This window comes from Citrus clementina, unplaced genomic scaffold (assembly GCF_000493195.1).
Source record: "Citrus clementina cultivar Clemenules unplaced genomic scaffold, Citrus_clementina_v1.0 scaffold_4, whole genome shotgun sequence".
NCBI lineage: Eukaryota > Viridiplantae > Streptophyta > Magnoliopsida > Sapindales > Rutaceae > Citrus > Citrus x clementina.
In genome coordinates, this window is record NW_006262274.1 from 17,329,215 (window position 1) to 17,349,510 (window position 20,296).

Sequence of the window (20,296 nt, forward strand, 5' to 3'; positions counted from 1 at the left end):
GAAGCATTTTCTTTCCTTTTTTTTAATTTTTGGTCTTCTATTCAAATTAATTAAATTTTTCAAATTATCTCTCCGTGTCCTCCTCTATATAAGCATAGACTCGTTGCCACTTTCTTATTATCTCACTCACAGCTTTGATTATGGCGACCTTCTTGAGTTGTGTATTCATTCTCTTCTTTCTTTGTTTTTATGTCGTCTCTCCTATAGAAGCTCAAACTGGAGGTTTCAGTGTTGAGCTAATCCACCGTGACTCTCCCAAGTCTCCCTTTTACAACTCCAGTGAAACTCCCTACCAACGATTGAGAAATGCTTTGACTCGTTCTCTCAATCGTCTCAATCACTTTAATCAGAACTCATCAATATCTTCATCAAAAGCTTCCCAAGCTGATATAATACCCAATAACGCGAACTATCTCATACGTATATCAATTGGTACTCCCCCTACTGAAAGACTAGCTGTTGCTGATACAGGAAGTGACCTCATATGGACGCAGTGCGAGCCTTGCCCACCATCACAATGTTACATGCAGGACTCTCCACTTTTTGATCCTAAAATGTCATCTACTTACAAATCTCTTCCATGCTCGTCAAGCCAATGTGCATCTCTTAACCAAAAATCTTGCTCTGGGGTAAATTGTCAATACTCGGTCTCTTATGGAGATGGATCCTTCTCAAATGGCAATCTTGCTACCGAAACTGTTACTTTGGGTTCAACAACAGGACAGGCCGTGGCTCTGCCTGGAATAACCTTTGGTTGCGGAACATACAATAATGGCTTGTTTAATTCAAAAACAACCGGAATTGTTGGCCTTGGAGGCGGCGATATTTCACTTATTTCTCAAATGCGAACTACAATTGCTGGTAAATTCTCCTATTGTTTGGTTCCAGTTAGCTCAACCAAAATCAATTTTGGCACCAATGGAATTGTTTCAGGTCCAGGAGTGGTTTCTACTCCCTTGACTAAAGCCAAAACCTTTTATGTTCTCACAATTGATGCAATCAGTGTAGGAAACCAAAGACTAGGAGTATCGACTCCAGACATTATAATCGATTCTGGTACAACACTTACCTTATTACCACAAGGTTATAACTCAAACTTGTTGTCAGTAATGTCTAGTATGATTGAGGCACAACCTGTTGCAGACCCTACAGGATCACTTGAACTTTGCTACAGTTTTAATTCACTATCTCAAGTTCCTGAAGTTACAATACATTTCAGAGGTGCAGATGTGAAATTGAGTCCTTCCAACTTTTTTGTGAAGGTCTCGGAGGATATTGTGTGTTCTGTTTTTACAGGTACCAATAGCGTGCCAATTTATGGTAATATAATGCAGACCAACTTTTTGGTCGGCTATGACATAGAACAACAAACTGTGTCATTTAAACCGACAGATTGCACCAAGCAGTAATTAATTGGGAAGCTTAAGTGATAGTCTCCACTCTACTGGAGTTTTGTCGAGTGACTTTGAAGCCACTTTCTTCGGCCGACCGACCGATTTCAAATTCTAATGCAACTGGAGCTGAAAAAATAAATGTAGTTTGCAATATTACTGGGGTGCCCCCCCGGGGGGGGGGGGGGGGGGGAAATTTTGAAACTTTGTTTTTATTTTTTGGTTTCCCAAAATTTTTTTCCCCACAAAAACGGATTAGCTCGGTTTTACTGTGTTTGGTTTTGAATCAATAAGGCATAAATTAAGATATTTGATGTTATTTGTGTCACTGTGTCACTCAAAAGATCGTCAATCACTAAATCAACACAAAACACAATATCTGGTCCATTATTAATTAACAATCATCTATCAGTCGCCAACAGCTACGATATATATTCCACTCAACACTTTCTAACAGTTTGACATAATTAACTGCTTCACTGTATTTTCTTTTGTATTAATTACTAAAGTATAAGCTAACAATAGTATATAATTAAGATTTAATTATTCTGATCAGTTTCTATAATTCCCATAGCCCATTCTTTCAATATATATAAAAGCTTTTGGGTTGTCGTGTGGTGCTTGACTCTTAAGTCTTCAGTCACCGATAATAATTTTGCCCTCAATGGGAACTTAAGACCTTTTATGCTTCCATACGACGATCCGAAGACCATGTGCATTTGACTCTGCTGGTTTTCGGTCCCCCTAATTTTTATCTCCCTTTGCTTTTCTTTAACCTCAAAGAAGGAAAAATTCTTTAAACCATCTTATTGTTATTGTGTGGGCCGAGATCATAAAACATTGGTCATAACCAATAGTCCAACTCCTCAGTTAATTGCTTTGCTAAATATGAAAAGAACGCCGCTAAAACACGCCACTATAGTTCAAATAAAACCCTGTGTCTTGTTTCCATCATATTAGAAGAAATATAAATCTAATTAAATCCCCATAATTTCTTTATATAAAGCATTGAAAAATGATATTTATCTAATCGTTATAGAAACAACTATAAAATTATATGGTATTAATGTAGTTTTTTAATTAATTGTAACACCATATACAATAAAACCTCGATAATTTATAACCTCGGGACCATGAAAAATCTATTAATTTAGCTAGTATTAGTATATCGATAAATTAATAATTTATTAATTTATAAAGATAATATCACGTTCGTAATAGGGACTTTTATGAAGTGTGGTAGTATAATTAGATCTCTCAAAATCAAAAAGTTCTGATCCTTAATTCTTTATTGTCTCAAGGCTTGTTGTTGCTGGGTCTTCCCTCAAATCTTTATCATGAATATTTACATGTAAGCTTTAATTTTTTTAATTTAATTTACCGAATTTAGGGTTTTCAATTGTCAATATAGGATTTCTTATGTTGATTCCATTTTATTTGGAGCAATTTCTTGTATGTTTGGTTCATTTATTTTTCTTACATTTAGAAGTAATATATCAAAGACCATGAAAATTCTCATTTGTGCCTTAACAATCCGAAATTTTGTATATCATTCACATAATAGGTTTTTTCATCTTAATTATTTCTTTTTAGTTAGCAAATACTGAGGTGGATCTGAAAATTGTATCTTATAAATTTGGGTATATGGACATCTATTAGAATTTAATCTACGTTCATGCTTTTGGTCTTTAATTAATTGTCTGTCCCTGCCTCATCTTGCTTGAAACAACCTTTTAGTTGTTTCTTGCTGTTAATGTTTACAGCTTGTAGTAGTCTGTAATCATCGGAAAGATTTCTTTCCATATTTTTTTTAATACCTTTTTTTTTTCCTTGCCTAAGTGCGAAATTTTTGTGCTATATTTCAACAAATTGGGTTATGATGTAGATCCTTTTAAAGTCCCATGATTTCTTAATGATTTTAAGTCGTGAACTCAACGCTGTTTAACGTATCTGGGACTCGATGTACTCACTAAATTATTATTATTATTATGATTATTGAGGATGATGATAATCATCGTCATCATCCATATAAATTGCAAACTTGTTATATAATTGCCTGATGATGCAAAAAGGGAAAAGCAATAGAGATTAAAATTTAGACCTTTCATTTTAGTATTTCTTTAGGGAGGGTGATAAGAGAATCATTCTGTCGGTTTCCAACTAGACAATGCATATAGCTAAAGTTTTGCATCAATATTGTGATGTTGTGAAAGAGAGAAATGAGTTGATTGATGTGTAGTGTCTACAAACTTGGCACTGCAACTGCTGTGCAGTTTCTAAGTTTGAGAATATGTACTGATTTAATTAGAACTTGCAGATTCTTAACAGCCAGAATTTTCTCTTGAGCTACAACATATATGGGTTGCATTGGCATTTTAAAGGAGGGAAGACTTCAGTTGAGGTAGATCTTTATGATGTCTCATTATTTGTGGACTTTCCTTTACTAATTTCAGTTTTGTTGTTTTTGTTGGCTGTACTGTTGATTCTGTTGTTTTGTCACTTCTCTTATTGAGTTGATTTTATTTCTTATATACTAATATCAATCCCTCTGTCTGGTTAGGGTAATGGTTATTGTTGCATTTTTCCAACCAATTGATGCTTAAGTGCGATCCATAAGTGAAGATTTATCTTGCTGAATTTAGTCTCATGCTCGTGGTTTTCTTTTTGCTTTGTTTAAATGAAGATTTAAATTAATCTAAATTTTTTTGTTCTTGGTAGTTTTTGGGTTTTATTTGTTAAGCTAGAAAACTTGAATTTGACTTATTAAATTGGTCATTAGACACAAACAAGATTATCAATAAGCCCATATTGCTTGATTATTTAGATTGTGCCCATACAAAAGGACTAAATGCTGAAAGTTCTCAAAAGCCTCTCAAAATTCGTGATAGCCTCGTGTTTTGTTTATATGATTAGCATCAATACATAATTCTTTTAGGTTAAATTGAATGCACTAGTACTAAAAAAAAAAGAAAAAATTGTTGTAGAAGGCGATATTTAATTGGTACAAAGGCATGAATAAGTTATCATAATTGCTCCTTGCATTTGTGTAGTTCGTTCATATTCTTAAATTGATGTCTAACATAGGTACAAACTCCTGCAGAAGATTAATTGAGTAGATGGAATGTGAAGAAAAATAAAATGGCTTCCATGCGAATTACAAAATATAGTTATAGAATTTCTTTATTGATGTTTGAGTTGATTTATTGCAACATTTGATTTTCATTTCGTATTAGGTATTGCTATTTTTATCCTTTTGCCATATACTTATTATATCCTTAATGACCTTGCATTTATGGATTGCATGTCACAGTTGAATGGTTTGGATGAATGTAAGCGTGATTTGAAGTTAAGTACACCTTAATTTTTCTAATTTACTTATATGGGAAAAGTTTGTTAAGAAAGCATTATTTTGTTTCTTTTTTATTAACAGAATAAAATTCTTATTTATTTTTAAATTCATAATGCAGGTGATCAAGGATATTCTGCAAAAATGTATTGAAGAGTGAGAACAAATTGAAGATAGTATTTAATACTTTTTTAAAGGTCACTAGAAAGTATAGAAGTATGATATATGATTATGGATGTTTAAGTATTTTTATTTTATCAACGAACAATGTATAATTTCTTTTTCATCAATAGAATGACTAAAATGATGTATTGAATTAATGAATTGAATGAAGAATAATTTCTTTTTCATCAATAGAATGACTAAAATTATTTATTGAATTAATGAATTGAATGAAGGGCATTGAAATGCTATGATAGCATGATGTTAATGTTTTTGTAGCATTTAATAAAAGTTATGTTAGACAATTGCAAGGGAACTGTACACGATTTGGTAGCGTTTTCTAAATGCTCTCTTTGAACAATGATAGCATTCACCTAAAGCGACAAAAGCTAATTGCATTGCACTAATTCAATGCTATGTATCATAATTTGTGGCATGTAAAAAATGCTACTAATGTGTAATACTTTTAGTTACACCGGCTAACTTAGCATTGTTCAAAATGCTACCATTCACTTTAATTTGGTAGCATTTTTCAGATGCTATCATACACTGTTTTTGTTGTAGTGTAATTAAAGAATATAGAGATTCTATCAAGCTGTATAATATGATTCTAGTTTGATTTTAATTGAGTAAATCAATGACTTGATAATTCTTTTGCTAGATTGCATGGTTGCATCACAATTAGATGATAACACATCAAAGAAGACTTTTTTGAGACAATATATTAAGTCAATTTTTCTCTTGTTTCTCTTAACCTATCACATAGAATACAACACTGGCTTCTCTTCTAAAAGTTGTAGAGAAATAACAATAACCAATGGAATGCATAAATCATTATGCTAGTACAACAAAGAAAATCTTAAACATATCATATGTGTTTAATTCCAAATTGGTTAATTATTAATTTATGTTTAGTTGAGTCCTATAGAAAAATAAGATTTCTTATTTTTCTACAACAATTATTGTTTAATAAATTTATTGAATTATTAATTTACTAAGTTGGGCCCACGTCTGGGTTGGCGAAAACTATTATTTAATCAATGTTATTAATTTATCAAGTATTAATTTATTGAGGTTCCACTATATATAGTGTTAATGTGTATTCTGTTGTCAAATATAAAAATAGTGCTGCTATTAACACCTCCACTTACAATGCAAATAAAACCCCTTTTTGGTCACAGTTACATCAAAAGAAAGAAAATCCATCCAAATACTCCCTGAACCTAATTTTAATAGATATTTTTGTTACATATATATCCTTTTGTCTCTTTAACGTGTTTTACAACCTTTTGTCTCTGTTTTCCCTCTCTACAATTGTTTTTCAACCTGATGATGGATTTTTAATCTTTCTGCAATTGTTTTTCAACCAGATGATGGATTTTTAATCTTTAATATTTATTCTTATATTTTGTAAAACTTCTCTTAATCTAGGCTTCCTTTCAATTAATTAGCTTTGTTTCTTAGTTTTTATTGCATACATTATGTATGATGCAATGCACTATATGAAACTTTAACAATTAGGTTTCCACTAAAAAAGAAGTGAATTTGAAAATGATCTCCTATAAAGATCAAAAGATTGCAAATTTGTTTTGAATTTGATTTGTAGTAAGATTTATAATACTTTATTGTCATTGATATAAATTAAACAACAATACACTTGGCGTTAAAAAAGAAATTAATGGAGTTTCAAATGAGATAGATTTTCATTTAAGGAAAAAACAAAAAAACAAAACTGGAACAAGCCAATAATGAAGGATTTGGTAATAAAACCATGATTAAGACAAAATAAATATTAGAGCTAGAATCCGCTAATAATTATAAAGATGATAAGGATATATTGAGTATATAGTAAAAGATGAAATTTCAAATTTTAATAATAGATCTATTGAGTATTATGATGGGTTCAAATAGAGCTCATCATAAAAGAAATATAAATAATATTAAACTCTTATATTCTCTAAATATAAAGCTTATTACACCTACACAATACACAGCCACTTAAACAATTGGACATTTTTTTTTCCTCCTTACAAACACTTATGAAAATTGATGCGGGTGCTCTTCGTTCATATATATATCGTGACAATAAACGGATTCTAAATATGTACATTTCCAAATACAAAATAATATTCGTTAGCGAGTATTTACTACAGTTAGAAACTCACCTCATACTTATGTTAAAGAATTTCTTGATTGATTTCCCTGGACATATTCCTGGGCATTACCAGCATGAATTTAAGGAAAAAATAACTAAATAATAACTAAAACAATCAAAATCCCCATACTCTCAAGAAACCTTTTGATGAAACGGAAACGTAAAGGGCTGAAAGATAGACGAAACACAAATTTTTGAATAACAAAGTTTGATTGAGTAAGCCTGAATTTAAAAAATTAGGATTTTGGACCCCTTTATATATATATAACCCTAAATATCGAGAATTTAATAAAATAGATAAATTCAAAATATTATTTTATAATAAAATTCTCATAATTGAACTAAGAAAAGCAAAACAAACGGTGTTAAAATCCGATATTTAGAAAAAGAAAAAGATAAAATCCTAAAAAGAATTAAAAAAAAGAAAATTCTTTAAAAATGAAAAATGACTAGGAAAGAATCAGAATTTCTGGCTTCTCCACGGGATAGAAAGCCAAACTTCGAAATAGTATATTATACGCTAAAAACGGACACCTATAGCCTAAGTTGTGCCCTCCGAAAGATACTTCACTCGAAATACACAACCATCCCACATCATCTTTGATATTACCATTACCTTATACTATTAATTAAAGATTGCGAATTTAATGTTCCCAACTTGCAACGATTTTTGCAAACAACATTTTCAGCATTTGAGTCGAAGACATGTACTTGTTTAAAAATTTTGCTAAAAACATGATTTAATAATAATACGGAATGTATTTGGTCCCTTATTAATAATTATGACGATCAGATTGTTTTAATTAGTTCCGTACAAAGAAATGAAAAGATGTGTGTAAATTGTATTTGTATCCGGCCTTTGACCTTTGAAAATTGCAACGTTAATATTTTTTCGTGCATCTCTAAATTACATTCTTTCATGATTCACTTGAAGATTATACAGCCAACAAATGCTACAAAATCCATGCAATAATGGAAATCATGAGTTGTTAATTTTTAAGAAAATCATTGTATATAAGGAAACTAGATTATATACGTTGAACCTTCCTTATTTTCCCTTTCTCAATTTCTTATTTCTAATTCATCTTTAACTCCATTTCCTCCTATATAAACACCCAAAAAAGTACTCTTTTTAGTTACAAATTAACATCTTATAATTAGTCATGGCAACTGTTAATGCTTTAGCAATTTCATTCTTAATTCTTTGTCTGTCTACTGTCTCCATAACAGATTCTAAGGGAGGCTTTAGCCTTGATCTAATCAGTCGTGACTCGCCTAAATCTCCCTTTTACAATCCTGATGAAACTCACCACCAACGAGTCACAAAGGCCTTGAAACGGTCTGTTAATCGTGTCAGTCATTTTGATCCAGTTATTATCACAGCAAACACTGCCCAAGCTGACATAATCTCATCCCTTGGCGAGTATATGATGAATATATCAATAGGAACTCCGCCTGTTGAGATTTTAGCCATTGCTGATACTGGAAGTGATCTTATATGGACTCAGTGCAAGCCTTCACTGAGTGTTACAAGCAAGCAGCTCTGTTCTTTGATCCTGAACAGTCCTCAACTTACAAAGATCTTTCTTGTGACTCAAGGCAATGCACTGCTTATGAGAGAACTTCCTGCTCAACGGAAGAAACTTGTGAATACTCGGCTACGTATGGCATAGATCTTTCTCAAATGGTTCGACAAACGGCAGGCCTGTAGCTTTGCGCAATATAATCTATCATGGCAACCTAAGGACTTTTGGCTGCCAAAGGGGTGGCATCGGATTCGGATTAACCTCCAAATCCGATCGGATAAAAACTTTGCAATCCGATCGGATTTGATTCGGATTGGTTCGGATCCGGATCAATCCGATCGGATTGCGCTTTGCAATTAGAAAAACTAAATAATTGAATTATAAATAAAAAATAATAGTTGAACGGCAGCCCCAAACTAAATCCTTAAAATCCCAAACTAGAAAGAATCGAAGAAGCCCTTGCAGTCGCACAAAACCAGCCAAAGAATGGAAGAAGCACTTGCAGGTTGCAGCTGCGCAAACCCATCCAAAGAATCAAAGAAGCATTTGTAGTCGGCAGCCGCACAAACCCAGCCAAAGAATCAGAGACGTTGCTACGCTTCCAGCTGAAGCCGCAAGCAAAAGTTGAAGTCCCAAACCCAGCCGCTGCATTTATTTGTTTATTGCAAGGGTTTCCAATGGAGTCGGATCCATCAAAGCTTGTGAGTTGTAGAGGAATAAGAATAGATACTTTGACTTTCAAAAAGTTACAGAGATTTGGGTCTCTTGACTTTCAAGTTTTGTCCGTCTTTCTCCATTTGCTAGTTTGCTGCATTTTTTCTTATTTGCTCCATTTGCTAGTTTGCTGCATTTTTCTTATTTTTGTGATTTCAATTTTGTACTGCAACTCGAAAACGATCTGAATTCATCTGATTTATTTGAGATCATCTGAATCCAATTTCATTATGGTATTACTGATCCGAAGAATTAATCCGAATTATTCATTCAATCCAAATCCGATTCGAACATATCCGAATATGTTCAGATCGGATTCGGATCCGTTTTGAATTCGGATTACAATCGGATGAATTTTTTACCAAACCGAACAATCCGAATCCGAATTTGCCCACCCTAACGGACAACCCCATGTTCATTTGTTGTTTTTCTATCCCTGTTTTTTCCCCCCTCCTCTTCCCTTTTCTGATGGAAAAATCTTGGAACCATCTTATTCTGTCGGCCAAGTTTAGGTTTAACTCAGGTAAGTTAAAAATTGAAAGTAACGCACAAAATTTATAAAACCTGCTTGTTTTTATCATGACATCACAGCCTTATATATTCATACAAATTGAAGTAAGATTGCCGCTATTACATATTACATCATTAATTGGGCTTAAGTGTGACAATAAGTATTTATGAAATAAGTGATCGCCTAAGGCTCCATATGTTAGGGATGGCCTCATTGTGATCATCTAGACCCGATATATTAAGAAAACTCATATTTTTTAGTTCCTTAGTATACTCTTAAATTACTTATAAGACGAAAGCCTATTTTTTAGGTTCTCTTTAATTGATAATTATCTTACAATTAAGAAGCTTTATACAAATTTTATATTTAATAATCTTAATGTTAAAGAGCTATAATTAATAATATTGTCTAATCCTTAATTTATTAGTAGTTTCTCTAAGAAAAAATTAAATTATTTATCTATTTTAAAAAAATCTTATTTTTTTAACATTACAAAATTTCTTCTGCTCTTCTTTATAAGGAAAATTATTACATTTTTTGGTTCACTTTTGAAATTAAAAAAAAAAAGAATAGTTTCTTGAAATAATAGTTCTAAAGGAAGTAAAAAAGATACTTATTGACTCCTTTTATTTTTTGAAATTTCTTACGCCATGTTGATTTTTTATATTTAAAATTAAAAATTAATTAAACTTTGAGCTCTTATATATTCCTTTTGAGTGTTGAGGTTGGTGATAGTAAGGAGGCCTCATAAAAAGTAAGGAGCTAGCCCTGCAAGGGCTTGCTAGGATTTATTATTAAAGAATACAAAAATGATAAGATTTGTTATTGTTGGATTCCAAGTTGAGATATTCATTTGCAGTAAAAGTTGGAGAGAGGGAGAGAAGGGGTGAGAGAGAGAACTAACAATTTGTGTGCATTCTGTTGGAAATTTAGTTAGTTTCATTTGAAATTTTGCATGGACATTAAATGTTGGGATGATCTTTTCAAATTCTCTTGCATATGAATGAAGGTTCGTGCTATGCTATATATAATATAACATACAGTAACATTTGAGTTGTCACCTAAAATAAAACAAAATCATAGCATGTGAAAATAATATAATGAATTAGTTTGTTTATTGATGTATAAAAATTTTCAATTACCATCAATCCATTAGAAAACCTAGAATTCAATTTTATGGATATTTTAATATAATAAAATTCTAATAATTAGATAAAAAAAATGCCTCTTAAATTGGAAGTTTAGAGAAAAAGATTAAAATCTTTAAAACAACTGGGAAAATAATTTTCTGCTTGACTGCTAATTTTTCCCTACTATAATCAATATCTATCATTTACCTTCTGCTGTCTTTATAATAGTCAATCACCCCCTAAAAGAATAATTTTACAATATTATCCTTATTTTCAAATATATTTTGATTCATATTTAATATAAATTAAATATCTTATGAATGGAAATTAAGATAAAAAAAATCAAGCATTAAAAATAAGAAATCTATGTTTTGATGCGAATAAAAAAATTAATAATAAACTATTTTTTGTTCTTTTTTATTTTTTAGACATTTTCTTATAATATATATTTCACAATATTTTAAAATTAAATGTAGAAAGTACAAGAAAAATGTGTTATTATTTATTTTATAATATTTTTATTATAATATTTTTTTATCATTTTATAATAATTTTGTTATGTATTTATTATAAGAAAATATTTTATAAAATAAAAAGTTCAAAAAAATATAATTAATTTTTTGTTTACATCAAAACATAGTTTTTTTAATACTTAATTTTAATTTTCATTAATATGATTTATTTAATTTATAATAAATATGAATAAAAGTATATTTGAAAATAAGGACACTATTGTAAAATTATACTATCCGGAGGATTATTAACTATTATAAAAATGGTAGGAAATAAGTGATATATATTAATTAGAGTAAAGAGAAAATTGAGAATCTCCCAATTTTTAGTAGTGTTAAAAATTTTAGTGATGAACTACAACAGCCCAACACCACAATACTAAAAATAATTTTAAAGTCTTCGTCAACAGCAATTCAATCAAAATATGAGCTAAAAGACTTTTTGAATAATTGAATGTCACACGACCCCGTTTTACACTATTTAATGTGATAATGATGTTTCTCCAATATACTTGTCGTCTCCTTTTTTTTTTTTTTTTCTTTTAAGCTTAAAATCCGGAAAATTCTTTGGAAGCATGTGACTGTGCAAGCTAGCTGAAGTTCACAAATTAAGGGTCACTATGGATTTTGGTTTCTTGATGAGTATTATTGTTAATCTTAAAAGAAGAGACAACCATTCATATTAGGGGCCTAAGCTACGGTCCGCCCGGACCGGACATCCCTGTGTCTCCAACATTATATTTCATGAACGGCTGCGACTAATTTAATTACTGTAATTTGGAATTTTTTCAACCGGTAGTTAAAAAGTTTCCATGAGATTTTAAATGCTTACAATCTAATGGTTGATATTCATCCGCATAATCTCTCTGAACACACACATTCTCACTCTAGGATTTAAATTTTCAATCTCTCTGTAAAATTCACACATCATCTTATTTATAATTAATTTCTTTCTCTCAAAAACTAACTCCGGTTTTTTTTTCCCGTACATATTTAGGGTTTGTACTCCGAGTTATTTCTTATAACAATTGGATATTGGTACATTAATTGAAACTTGGGTTTCTTCGTTAACTCTGAGATTTTTCCCATACGCATTTGGTGTCTGTGTACTTTATGTTATTTCCATAAATCTTGGAGATTTGTACATTGAAATTAGGATTTGAAATTTTTTTGTGGGAACAGCAACGTTGTGTTTTGGGGTTTGCATATGTACTCCGGGATATGATCTTGTTCTCGTTGATATTGGGGTTTCCCATCAGGCTTTCAAGCAACTACTAAAGCAATAATTTTGCGTCTTGTAGCTGTCTTGAGTTGCGTAAATGAACCGTAACTCATGGAATCACGATGTGAACAGAAAGACTTTTCGACTGTCATACGACTCCATTTGATTTGAACTATTTTAATACGATAATGTGTGTTTCCCGTTAATTTCGCATCCCTAATTTGTTGTTAGAGTGCAATTTATGCACTAGTTTTGCATTGTTTACTTCCCTTAATATCGATGTTTTGCACTTAATAATAATGTTTTACTTGTGTTTTACTTTTGTAGGTGCAATTCTATTGATTGATGATAAAATTGAGCTAAAAGATGATGTTTAAGGAGATTGTTCTCTTGGAGAAATTTCTGAGCGTCAGAAGAACTTTGTTGATAAGGCGTGGGCGCGTGCTGTCAACTGCGGACCTGCAGTTTTTAGTTTAACGTGTTTTGTATTTTTGGTTATTTTTGTAATTACGAATTTAATATTTCAGATATTAGTATTTTATTTTAAATATAATTCAAAAAGAGAAGAGAGAGAGTATTTAAGAGAGGAATCTATTGTGAAAAAGGGGGGATTTTGGATTGGAGAAAAAGAAACCCTAGATCTAATTTTTCTCTTCTCTCTATGAGGAACTAAACTCATTTTTCTGGTTGAAGGTTAATGAAGCTTTGATTCATCACTACTGTGAGATCTTTCTTGTGCTTTAATTGTTTTATTGCTTTTTGGGTATTTATTTATTCTCTGAATTAGTTTCATGATTATGTTTGTTAATTAGGTAATTGGCCACTATTTAATTATCAACTTAATCTATTGTCAATTAAAGGATTCATCGTATGAAGAATTTAATATTTGTGACAAATAACATAGCAGAGAGTTGTGTTGTGAGAATAAACAATCTAATTTAAATGAATCATCATATGTGTTGATTAGGATTTGGGTCTCTCTGGTTTTTCAGGCTGTCAATTGATTAAATTCTATGATCGTATCTAGGGTTGTCTATTGATTAGGGAAATAACCAACGGTCGTACCTTGGTTATCGACTAGTTAAGGAGAGATTGGCTATTAGAGGGTCTCAGTAGCTATAACCGGTCTATTCATGAGTAATAATAATCTATATTTGAATCAATGATCAGTAGTCGAATCAAGCTGAGTTAATTCCTTCAACCAGAGCTTTCTCCAATTTGAATTACAACTTTAATTTGCATTCTTGTTATTTTAATTTGATTTTTATTATTGTCAACAATTCCCCCATTTTACGTTTTACGTTTCAAAAGGATTTAAATAATTACCGATCTCTGTGGACACGACCCTGCTCAATCACTATACACAATTTATTTAGAGTAGGAATTTATTTTTGTTGGCTTCGACACCCATCATTTGTTTTCTTTAAAGCTCAAAAAGCAGGACGGTTCTTTGAAAGTGATACACCCTTGCAACCGAAGGCTGTAGCAGTTGGGTCACACTCTTTGAGCGAGTGCCAGCTCCCAAAATTTAAAAAGAAATAGCAAGTCTGGAGAGAGAAGTTGAGAATAGAAGAAGAGTCGAGAAGAATAAGAATTGATTCATTTCAGATGCCCTTTACAAAAGTTGGTTATGCTCTACATATACCCCTCTATCTTTACAGCTCAGCACACTTGTGGCAAAAATGACAGCAAAGAAATAACCCAGTGAATATAGAGTTTTAAAACAAAAATCAATTACACTACACGACATAATCCTTTAACCACCCAGGGGGCTTCCTTATACGTGTGCTTTTCTGTGATTCATTATGCTCTGCTCCCTCCTCAACATGTGACATGGTTTCTTCCTTGTTCTGCTCATGATCAGACTCATCATTGGGCTGCTCTTCCTGCAAATATTCTAGTTGGTTCAACTGAATTCGGAAGGATGTATCATTCCCTCCAGCTTCAAAACTCACCTTGTCCTCAAGGTGAAGATCTGGATAAAGGTTACAAAAACTTTCAAACTCTTCCCAAGTAGAATCCTCAGGTGAACTGTCCTGCCATTGTACCAGAATTTGGCGGCATTGTTCCCCTTGTTTAAGCACAGTTCTAACAGCGCAAATTGCAGCAGGCCGATATAATGGCTGATTGTCCACACTAATTGATGGCAAGATATGAGGAGCAAGAGTTTGAGAACCAAGGAAACGCTTGAGAAGTGAAATATGAAATACTGGGTGGATCTTAGAACCACTTGGCAATGCAAGCTTGTAAGCGACAGGACCAACTCAAGCTAGCACAGAGAAGGGACTATAGTACCGTTTAGCTAGCTTTTGACAAGCACGAGTTGCCACTGTGGATTGGCGATAGGGCTGAAGTTTCACTAGAACTTGGTCCCCAATAGCAAATTGAACTTCACGTCTATGGGCATTAACCTTTTGAACCATGCGATGTTGAGCTTGACGCAAATTCTCTTTCAAAGAGCGGAGTAACACATCTCGCTCACTTAATGCTGCATCAAGAGCTTGGATTGAAGTAGAGCCCTTGGAGTAAGGAGGGATTGATGGAGGTGGCCGCCCAAAAAGAGCCTGAAAAGGAGACATTTTGATGCTGCTATGATAAGAAGAATTGTAGGAAAATTCAGCCCACCCGAGTAGAGATACCCATGAAGTTGGTTTTTCTTGAGTGAAAGCACGGAGATATTGTTCCAATCCGCGGTTGACCACCTCCGATTGCCCATCTGTTTGTGGGTGATAAGCGGTACTGCGGCGAAGAGTTGTGCCACTTAACTCAAATAATTTCTTCCAAAATTCGCTTAAGAATACAGGATCACGATCAGAGATAATAGAGCTAGGAAAACCATGAAGCTTGATAACCATATTCACAAATAATTCAGCTGTCTTCACAACAGTAAATTGAGTTGGGAGGGGTTCAAAGTGCGCTGATTTAGTAAGGCGATCAACAACTACCAAGATCACTGTGAAACCACGAGAAACCGGAAGGCCAGTAATGACGTCCATAGTGAGCTCGTCCCAAACTAAAGTCGGAATAGGAAGAGGCTGCAGTGGCCCCGCTGGTGCTTGAGTGGAATATTTGGTTTGTTGACATACAAGGCACTCAGCCACAAATCGCTCAACATCACTACGCATGTTAGGCCAAAAGAAAGTAGATGCCAATCGGACTAACGTGCGTTTGACGCCTGCATGCCCAGCAAGTAGAGTAGAGTGGAATTCAGCCAATAAAACAGCTTTCAATGATGATGAAGGACTGATATAATAGCGATGGCGATAAAGAAGAAACCCATTTTGGACCGAGTAATCACTTGAAAGAGAGCCTACAGCCAATTGGTGATGAAGATGAATCATATCAGGAAGAGTGGAATTCTCGGAATGTAGGGTTGCTAACAACTCAAACGAAGGATGACTAAGAAGAGGCAAACAAGAGGCAGGCCGTGTTGATGGTTCCACCCTAGCCTCCTCATGAACGCGTGATAAGGCATCTGCTGCAAGATTAGTGCAACCCGGTTTATAATCAATGCGGAAGTGATAGCCTAATAATTTTCGGATGTAAACTTGCTGATCCGGAGTCTGGACTACTTGTTGTAGGAGTTCTTTAATGCTTTTATGATCCGTTCGGATTACAAAAAATCTGCCTAACAAGTATTGGCGCCATTTATGCACTGCTTCAACAATAGCAGTCAATTCTTTGAGGTAGGTAGAAGAAGCACGAAGTTGAGGGCCTAATTTCTTGCTGAAGTAACATATGGGGTGTCCATATTGCATAAGCACAGCCCCTATCCCCACATTAGATGCGTCAGTCTCGAGAATGAATTCAGAGTCAAAATCCGGCAGCCGCAACACCGGGGCTTCCACCATTGCTCTCTTAAGGGCTTCAAATGCTTCGGCTGTTGCTTGGGTCCACTTGAAGGCGTCTTTACATAGTAAGTCGGTAAGGGTTGCTGCTAAAGAAGCATAGCCACGAATAAACCGCCGATAATAACCCGTCAAACCTAAAAAACCCCGAAGTTGTTTCGTGGTCTGAGGAGGTGGCCAGCGGACCATAGCTGCAATTTTCTGAGGGTCAGCGCGCACACCAGAGGCTGAAACAATGTGGCCCAAGTAATCAATAGCTTCTTGACAAAACAAGCACTTGGATAACTTGACAAAGAACTGATGGAATTTGAGGCACAATAACACTTGCTCAAGATGTCCGAAATGCTCCTCCACTGTAGCACTATAAACCAAAATGTCATCAAAAAAAACAATCACAAATTTACGAAGAAATGAAGCAAAAATCTGGTTCATGGTAGCTTGGAAAGTAGACGGCGCGTTTGTTAAACCAAACGGCATGACAAGAAACTCGTAGTGGCCCTCATGAGTGCGAAAAGCCGTTTTATAAATGTCGCGGTGGTGCACGCGAATTTGATGGTAACCAGCCCGCAAGTCCAGTTTGGTAAAAATTGCAGCCCCGCCTAATTCATCAAATAATTCGTCTATGGTTGGGATGGGAAATTTGTCTTTAATGGTCACTGCATTCAAAGCCCTGTAATCGACACAGAAGCGATAAGTCCCATCCTTTTTCTTCACCAATAAGACGGGCGACGAAAACGGACTTTGACTTGGTCGAATTATACCTTGTTCTAACATTTCACGGATCAGTTTTTCCATCTCGTTTTTTTGGAAATGGGGGTAGCGATATGGGCGGACATTTACTGGAGTTGTGTTTGGGAGAAGATGAATTTTATGGTCAATGGTACGATGCGGTGGCAGTGCGGTAGGTGGGAGAAATAGGTTGCGGTAGGTGTGTAGGAGGGTAACAAAAGGCTCTGTTAAATTTGCAGGCAATTCAAAAGGGGAACCCTCTGGAGTATGTGCCGATTCTTCCCCAAGCACATGTACCGGCTGCAGAGTAAACAAATGAGAAATATCAGCATTGTGGACTAAAGCTTGCAACTGATTAAGGGTGATTAAGGATGAAGTAGTGGATAAATCGCCGCGAAGAGTCACTGGTGCCCCATTCCAACAAAAATCCATAGAAAGAGCGGAGTAATCATGATAAACACGGCCCAAGAGTTGAAGCCATTGAATTCCAAGCACCACGTCAGGCCCCTCAATTGGAAGAACAAAAAGATCTACAGTGAAAACCATACCCTGCATCGTGAGAGCAACCTATGGGCAAAAATATTTGCACACTAGAAAATCCCCATTGCCAATATAAACACGAAAATTGGCTGTTGGCTGAATTGGCAAGCCCAAACGTTCTGCTAATGCTGGTTTGATAAAGTTGTGGGTACTACCACTGTCAATCAACACTTGAAAACTCTGAGAACGAACTTCACCTACCAAACGGAGTGAGCGTGGATTGATTTGCCCCGCCAAGGCATTCAAACTGGAAATATCCCCTGTTACGACTTCTTCGACAGAATCTGATGACAGCAATTCCTCACAAAAATCAGGTTCGACATCATCCGTACCCATAAGAAGCAAAAATTTACTGCGACAGCGATGGTTAGCGCTGTATTTTTTATCGCAGTTATAACACAATCCCTTTTCACGTTTGTCACGGAGCTCGGCTGGAGTAAGGCGGCGGATCGGTAAGTTGGGTGTGGGTAGAAGTGGTGGTAACGGATTTGGTTTAGAGAGGGAAGGATTAGTTTGTGGAGGAGTGGGTGTGTAGGCGACACTAGTGGAATGGACCGGCTGAGTTGATGTAAGTTGATATGGGTGAGGTGGAAATTTGGGTGAGGAGGAATGTGTGTGAGGGTGGAGTGACGCGTGGTTCCATTTTGGTACAAAACGTTGTCCCTGTTTGGCCTCTTCAGCACGCGCTTCATAAGCACGAGCTAATGCAAACGCCTCCATCAAAGAAGAAGGCCGAGCAAAAAGCAACTCACGACGAATATCGGGTTTCAATCCTGTGATAAAGAAACTGATCAAGAGTGGTTCGGAAATTCCAGTCACTCGATTCATTAAATCTTCAAAAGCTGTTTGAAATTCCGCCACTGTTGTGGTTTGTGTTAACTTAGATAAATTTCCTTGAGGATCGTCATAGAGGGATGCACCGAAGCGATGTTTGAGATTCTGTAAAAATTCCTTCCAAGTTGTAAGCAGGCTGTTCATCTTCATCCATTGATACCACGCCGCTGCGCGGCCTTCCATATGAAAAGAAACAATCCGTAAACGAAGAGGTTCTGAGGTACCATGAAAATCAAAGAACTCTTCAATTCGGAAAACCCATCCGTTTGGGTCAGATCCATCAAACTTAGGGACCTCCATTTTCATAGAGCGTAACACTGGCGATATCTCAGTACCACCAGAATTTACCTCAGGGAAATGAGATATTGGGTCGGGTTGATGACGAGCTCTACCCGAGGTGGTGGAAGAGCCATGGATCTGTGAACGCAAATCATCGAGGCGAGAGTCCACTGTTGCCATATATTGTTGCAATGTTTGATGCAACGACAATGTTTGGCTTTCGAACTGCTCTTGAATCGTCTTTAACACCTCAGAATCTGCCATGGTGATAGCAATGAAAGCACCAATGATACACCCTTGCAACCGAAGGCTGTAGCAGTTGGGTCACACTCTTTGAGCGAGTGCCAGCTCCCAAAATTTAAAAAGAAATAGCAAGTCTGGAGAGAGAAGTTGAGAATAGAAGAAGAGTCGAGAAGAATAAGAATTGATTCATTTCAGATGCCCTTTACAAAAGTTGGTTATGCTCTACATATACCCCTCTATCTTTACAGCTCAGCACACTTGTGGCAAAAATGACAGCAAAGAAATAACCCAGTGAATATAGAGTTTTAAAACAAAAATCAATTACACTACACGACATAATCCTTTAACCACCCAGGGGGCTTCCTTATACGTGTGCTTTTCTGTGATTCATTATGCTCTGCTCCCTCCTCAACATGTGACATGGTTTCTTCCTTGTTCTGCTCATGATCGGACTCATCATTGGGCTGCTCTTCCTGCAAATATTCTGGTTGGTTCAACTGAATTCGGAAGGATGTATCAGAAAGCGTGTCAATTGTGTGAGCCAAGTTCACACATCAATGGCTAAAGACAAGACAGCCATTCAGACTATGAAATTTATATCGGCAACAGACTTGGTAAACGATGAACAATTGTAAATTTAAAGCATTAATTGACTATGCTATTTTTATACTAAAAGTCGAACAAAATATATTTAAGAAATAAGTCTTAAGAAAAAGCAAAAGCGTTTGCATAAAAGAAAGACTTCGTAAAGAGTAAAACGTGATATAAAGACAGTGAAAGTGTATGCTTACTTCACCTGTTGTGATGTCATCATAGCTAGGCATCAAGTAATTAGACGATAAGATCAAAGTTTTAAGCTGTCCTCAATGATTCTCATAAGTATTATGCTTATAGTTTAGTTTATATATATAATTTATATTTCACCAATAAACAATCTCGATTACATAGACATGTGGCTAAGCTTGCTTCCCTTTCATCTGGGCTAAGTTCACATAGAAGAAGGATTTTTAAGCCAAACAAATTCAAAAATTGTCACCCAAGTTGCAACAATAAGATAATTGTCACTCTAACAAAAGCTGACTACATGAGAAAGTTTCATTTTCTTGGAAGCTCATCTTCTTTACTTTTTTTTTTTTTTGGTCTTCTATTCAAAA

At 34.7% G+C, this 20,296-nt stretch overlaps 1 protein-coding gene across 1 annotated transcript; it reads left to right on the forward strand.

Moving 5' to 3' along the window:
* Positions 1 to 136: 136 nt before the first annotated feature.
* On the forward strand, positions 137 to 1,560 carry LOC18045236 (aspartic proteinase CDR1). Its single transcript, XM_006437292.2, has one exon. The coding sequence runs from the start codon at positions 141 to 143 to the stop codon at positions 1,407 to 1,409; it is 1,269 nt and encodes a 422-aa protein (XP_006437355.1). The 5' UTR covers positions 137 to 140; the 3' UTR covers positions 1,410 to 1,560.
* Positions 1,561 to 20,296: the final 18,736 nt, after the last annotated feature.

Excerpts from the sequence above, each read along its gene's own strand:
- LOC18045236 (XM_006437292.2), top strand. The coding sequence starts at position 141 with ATGGCGACCTTCTTGAGTTGTGTATTCATTCTCTTCTTTCTTTGTTTT.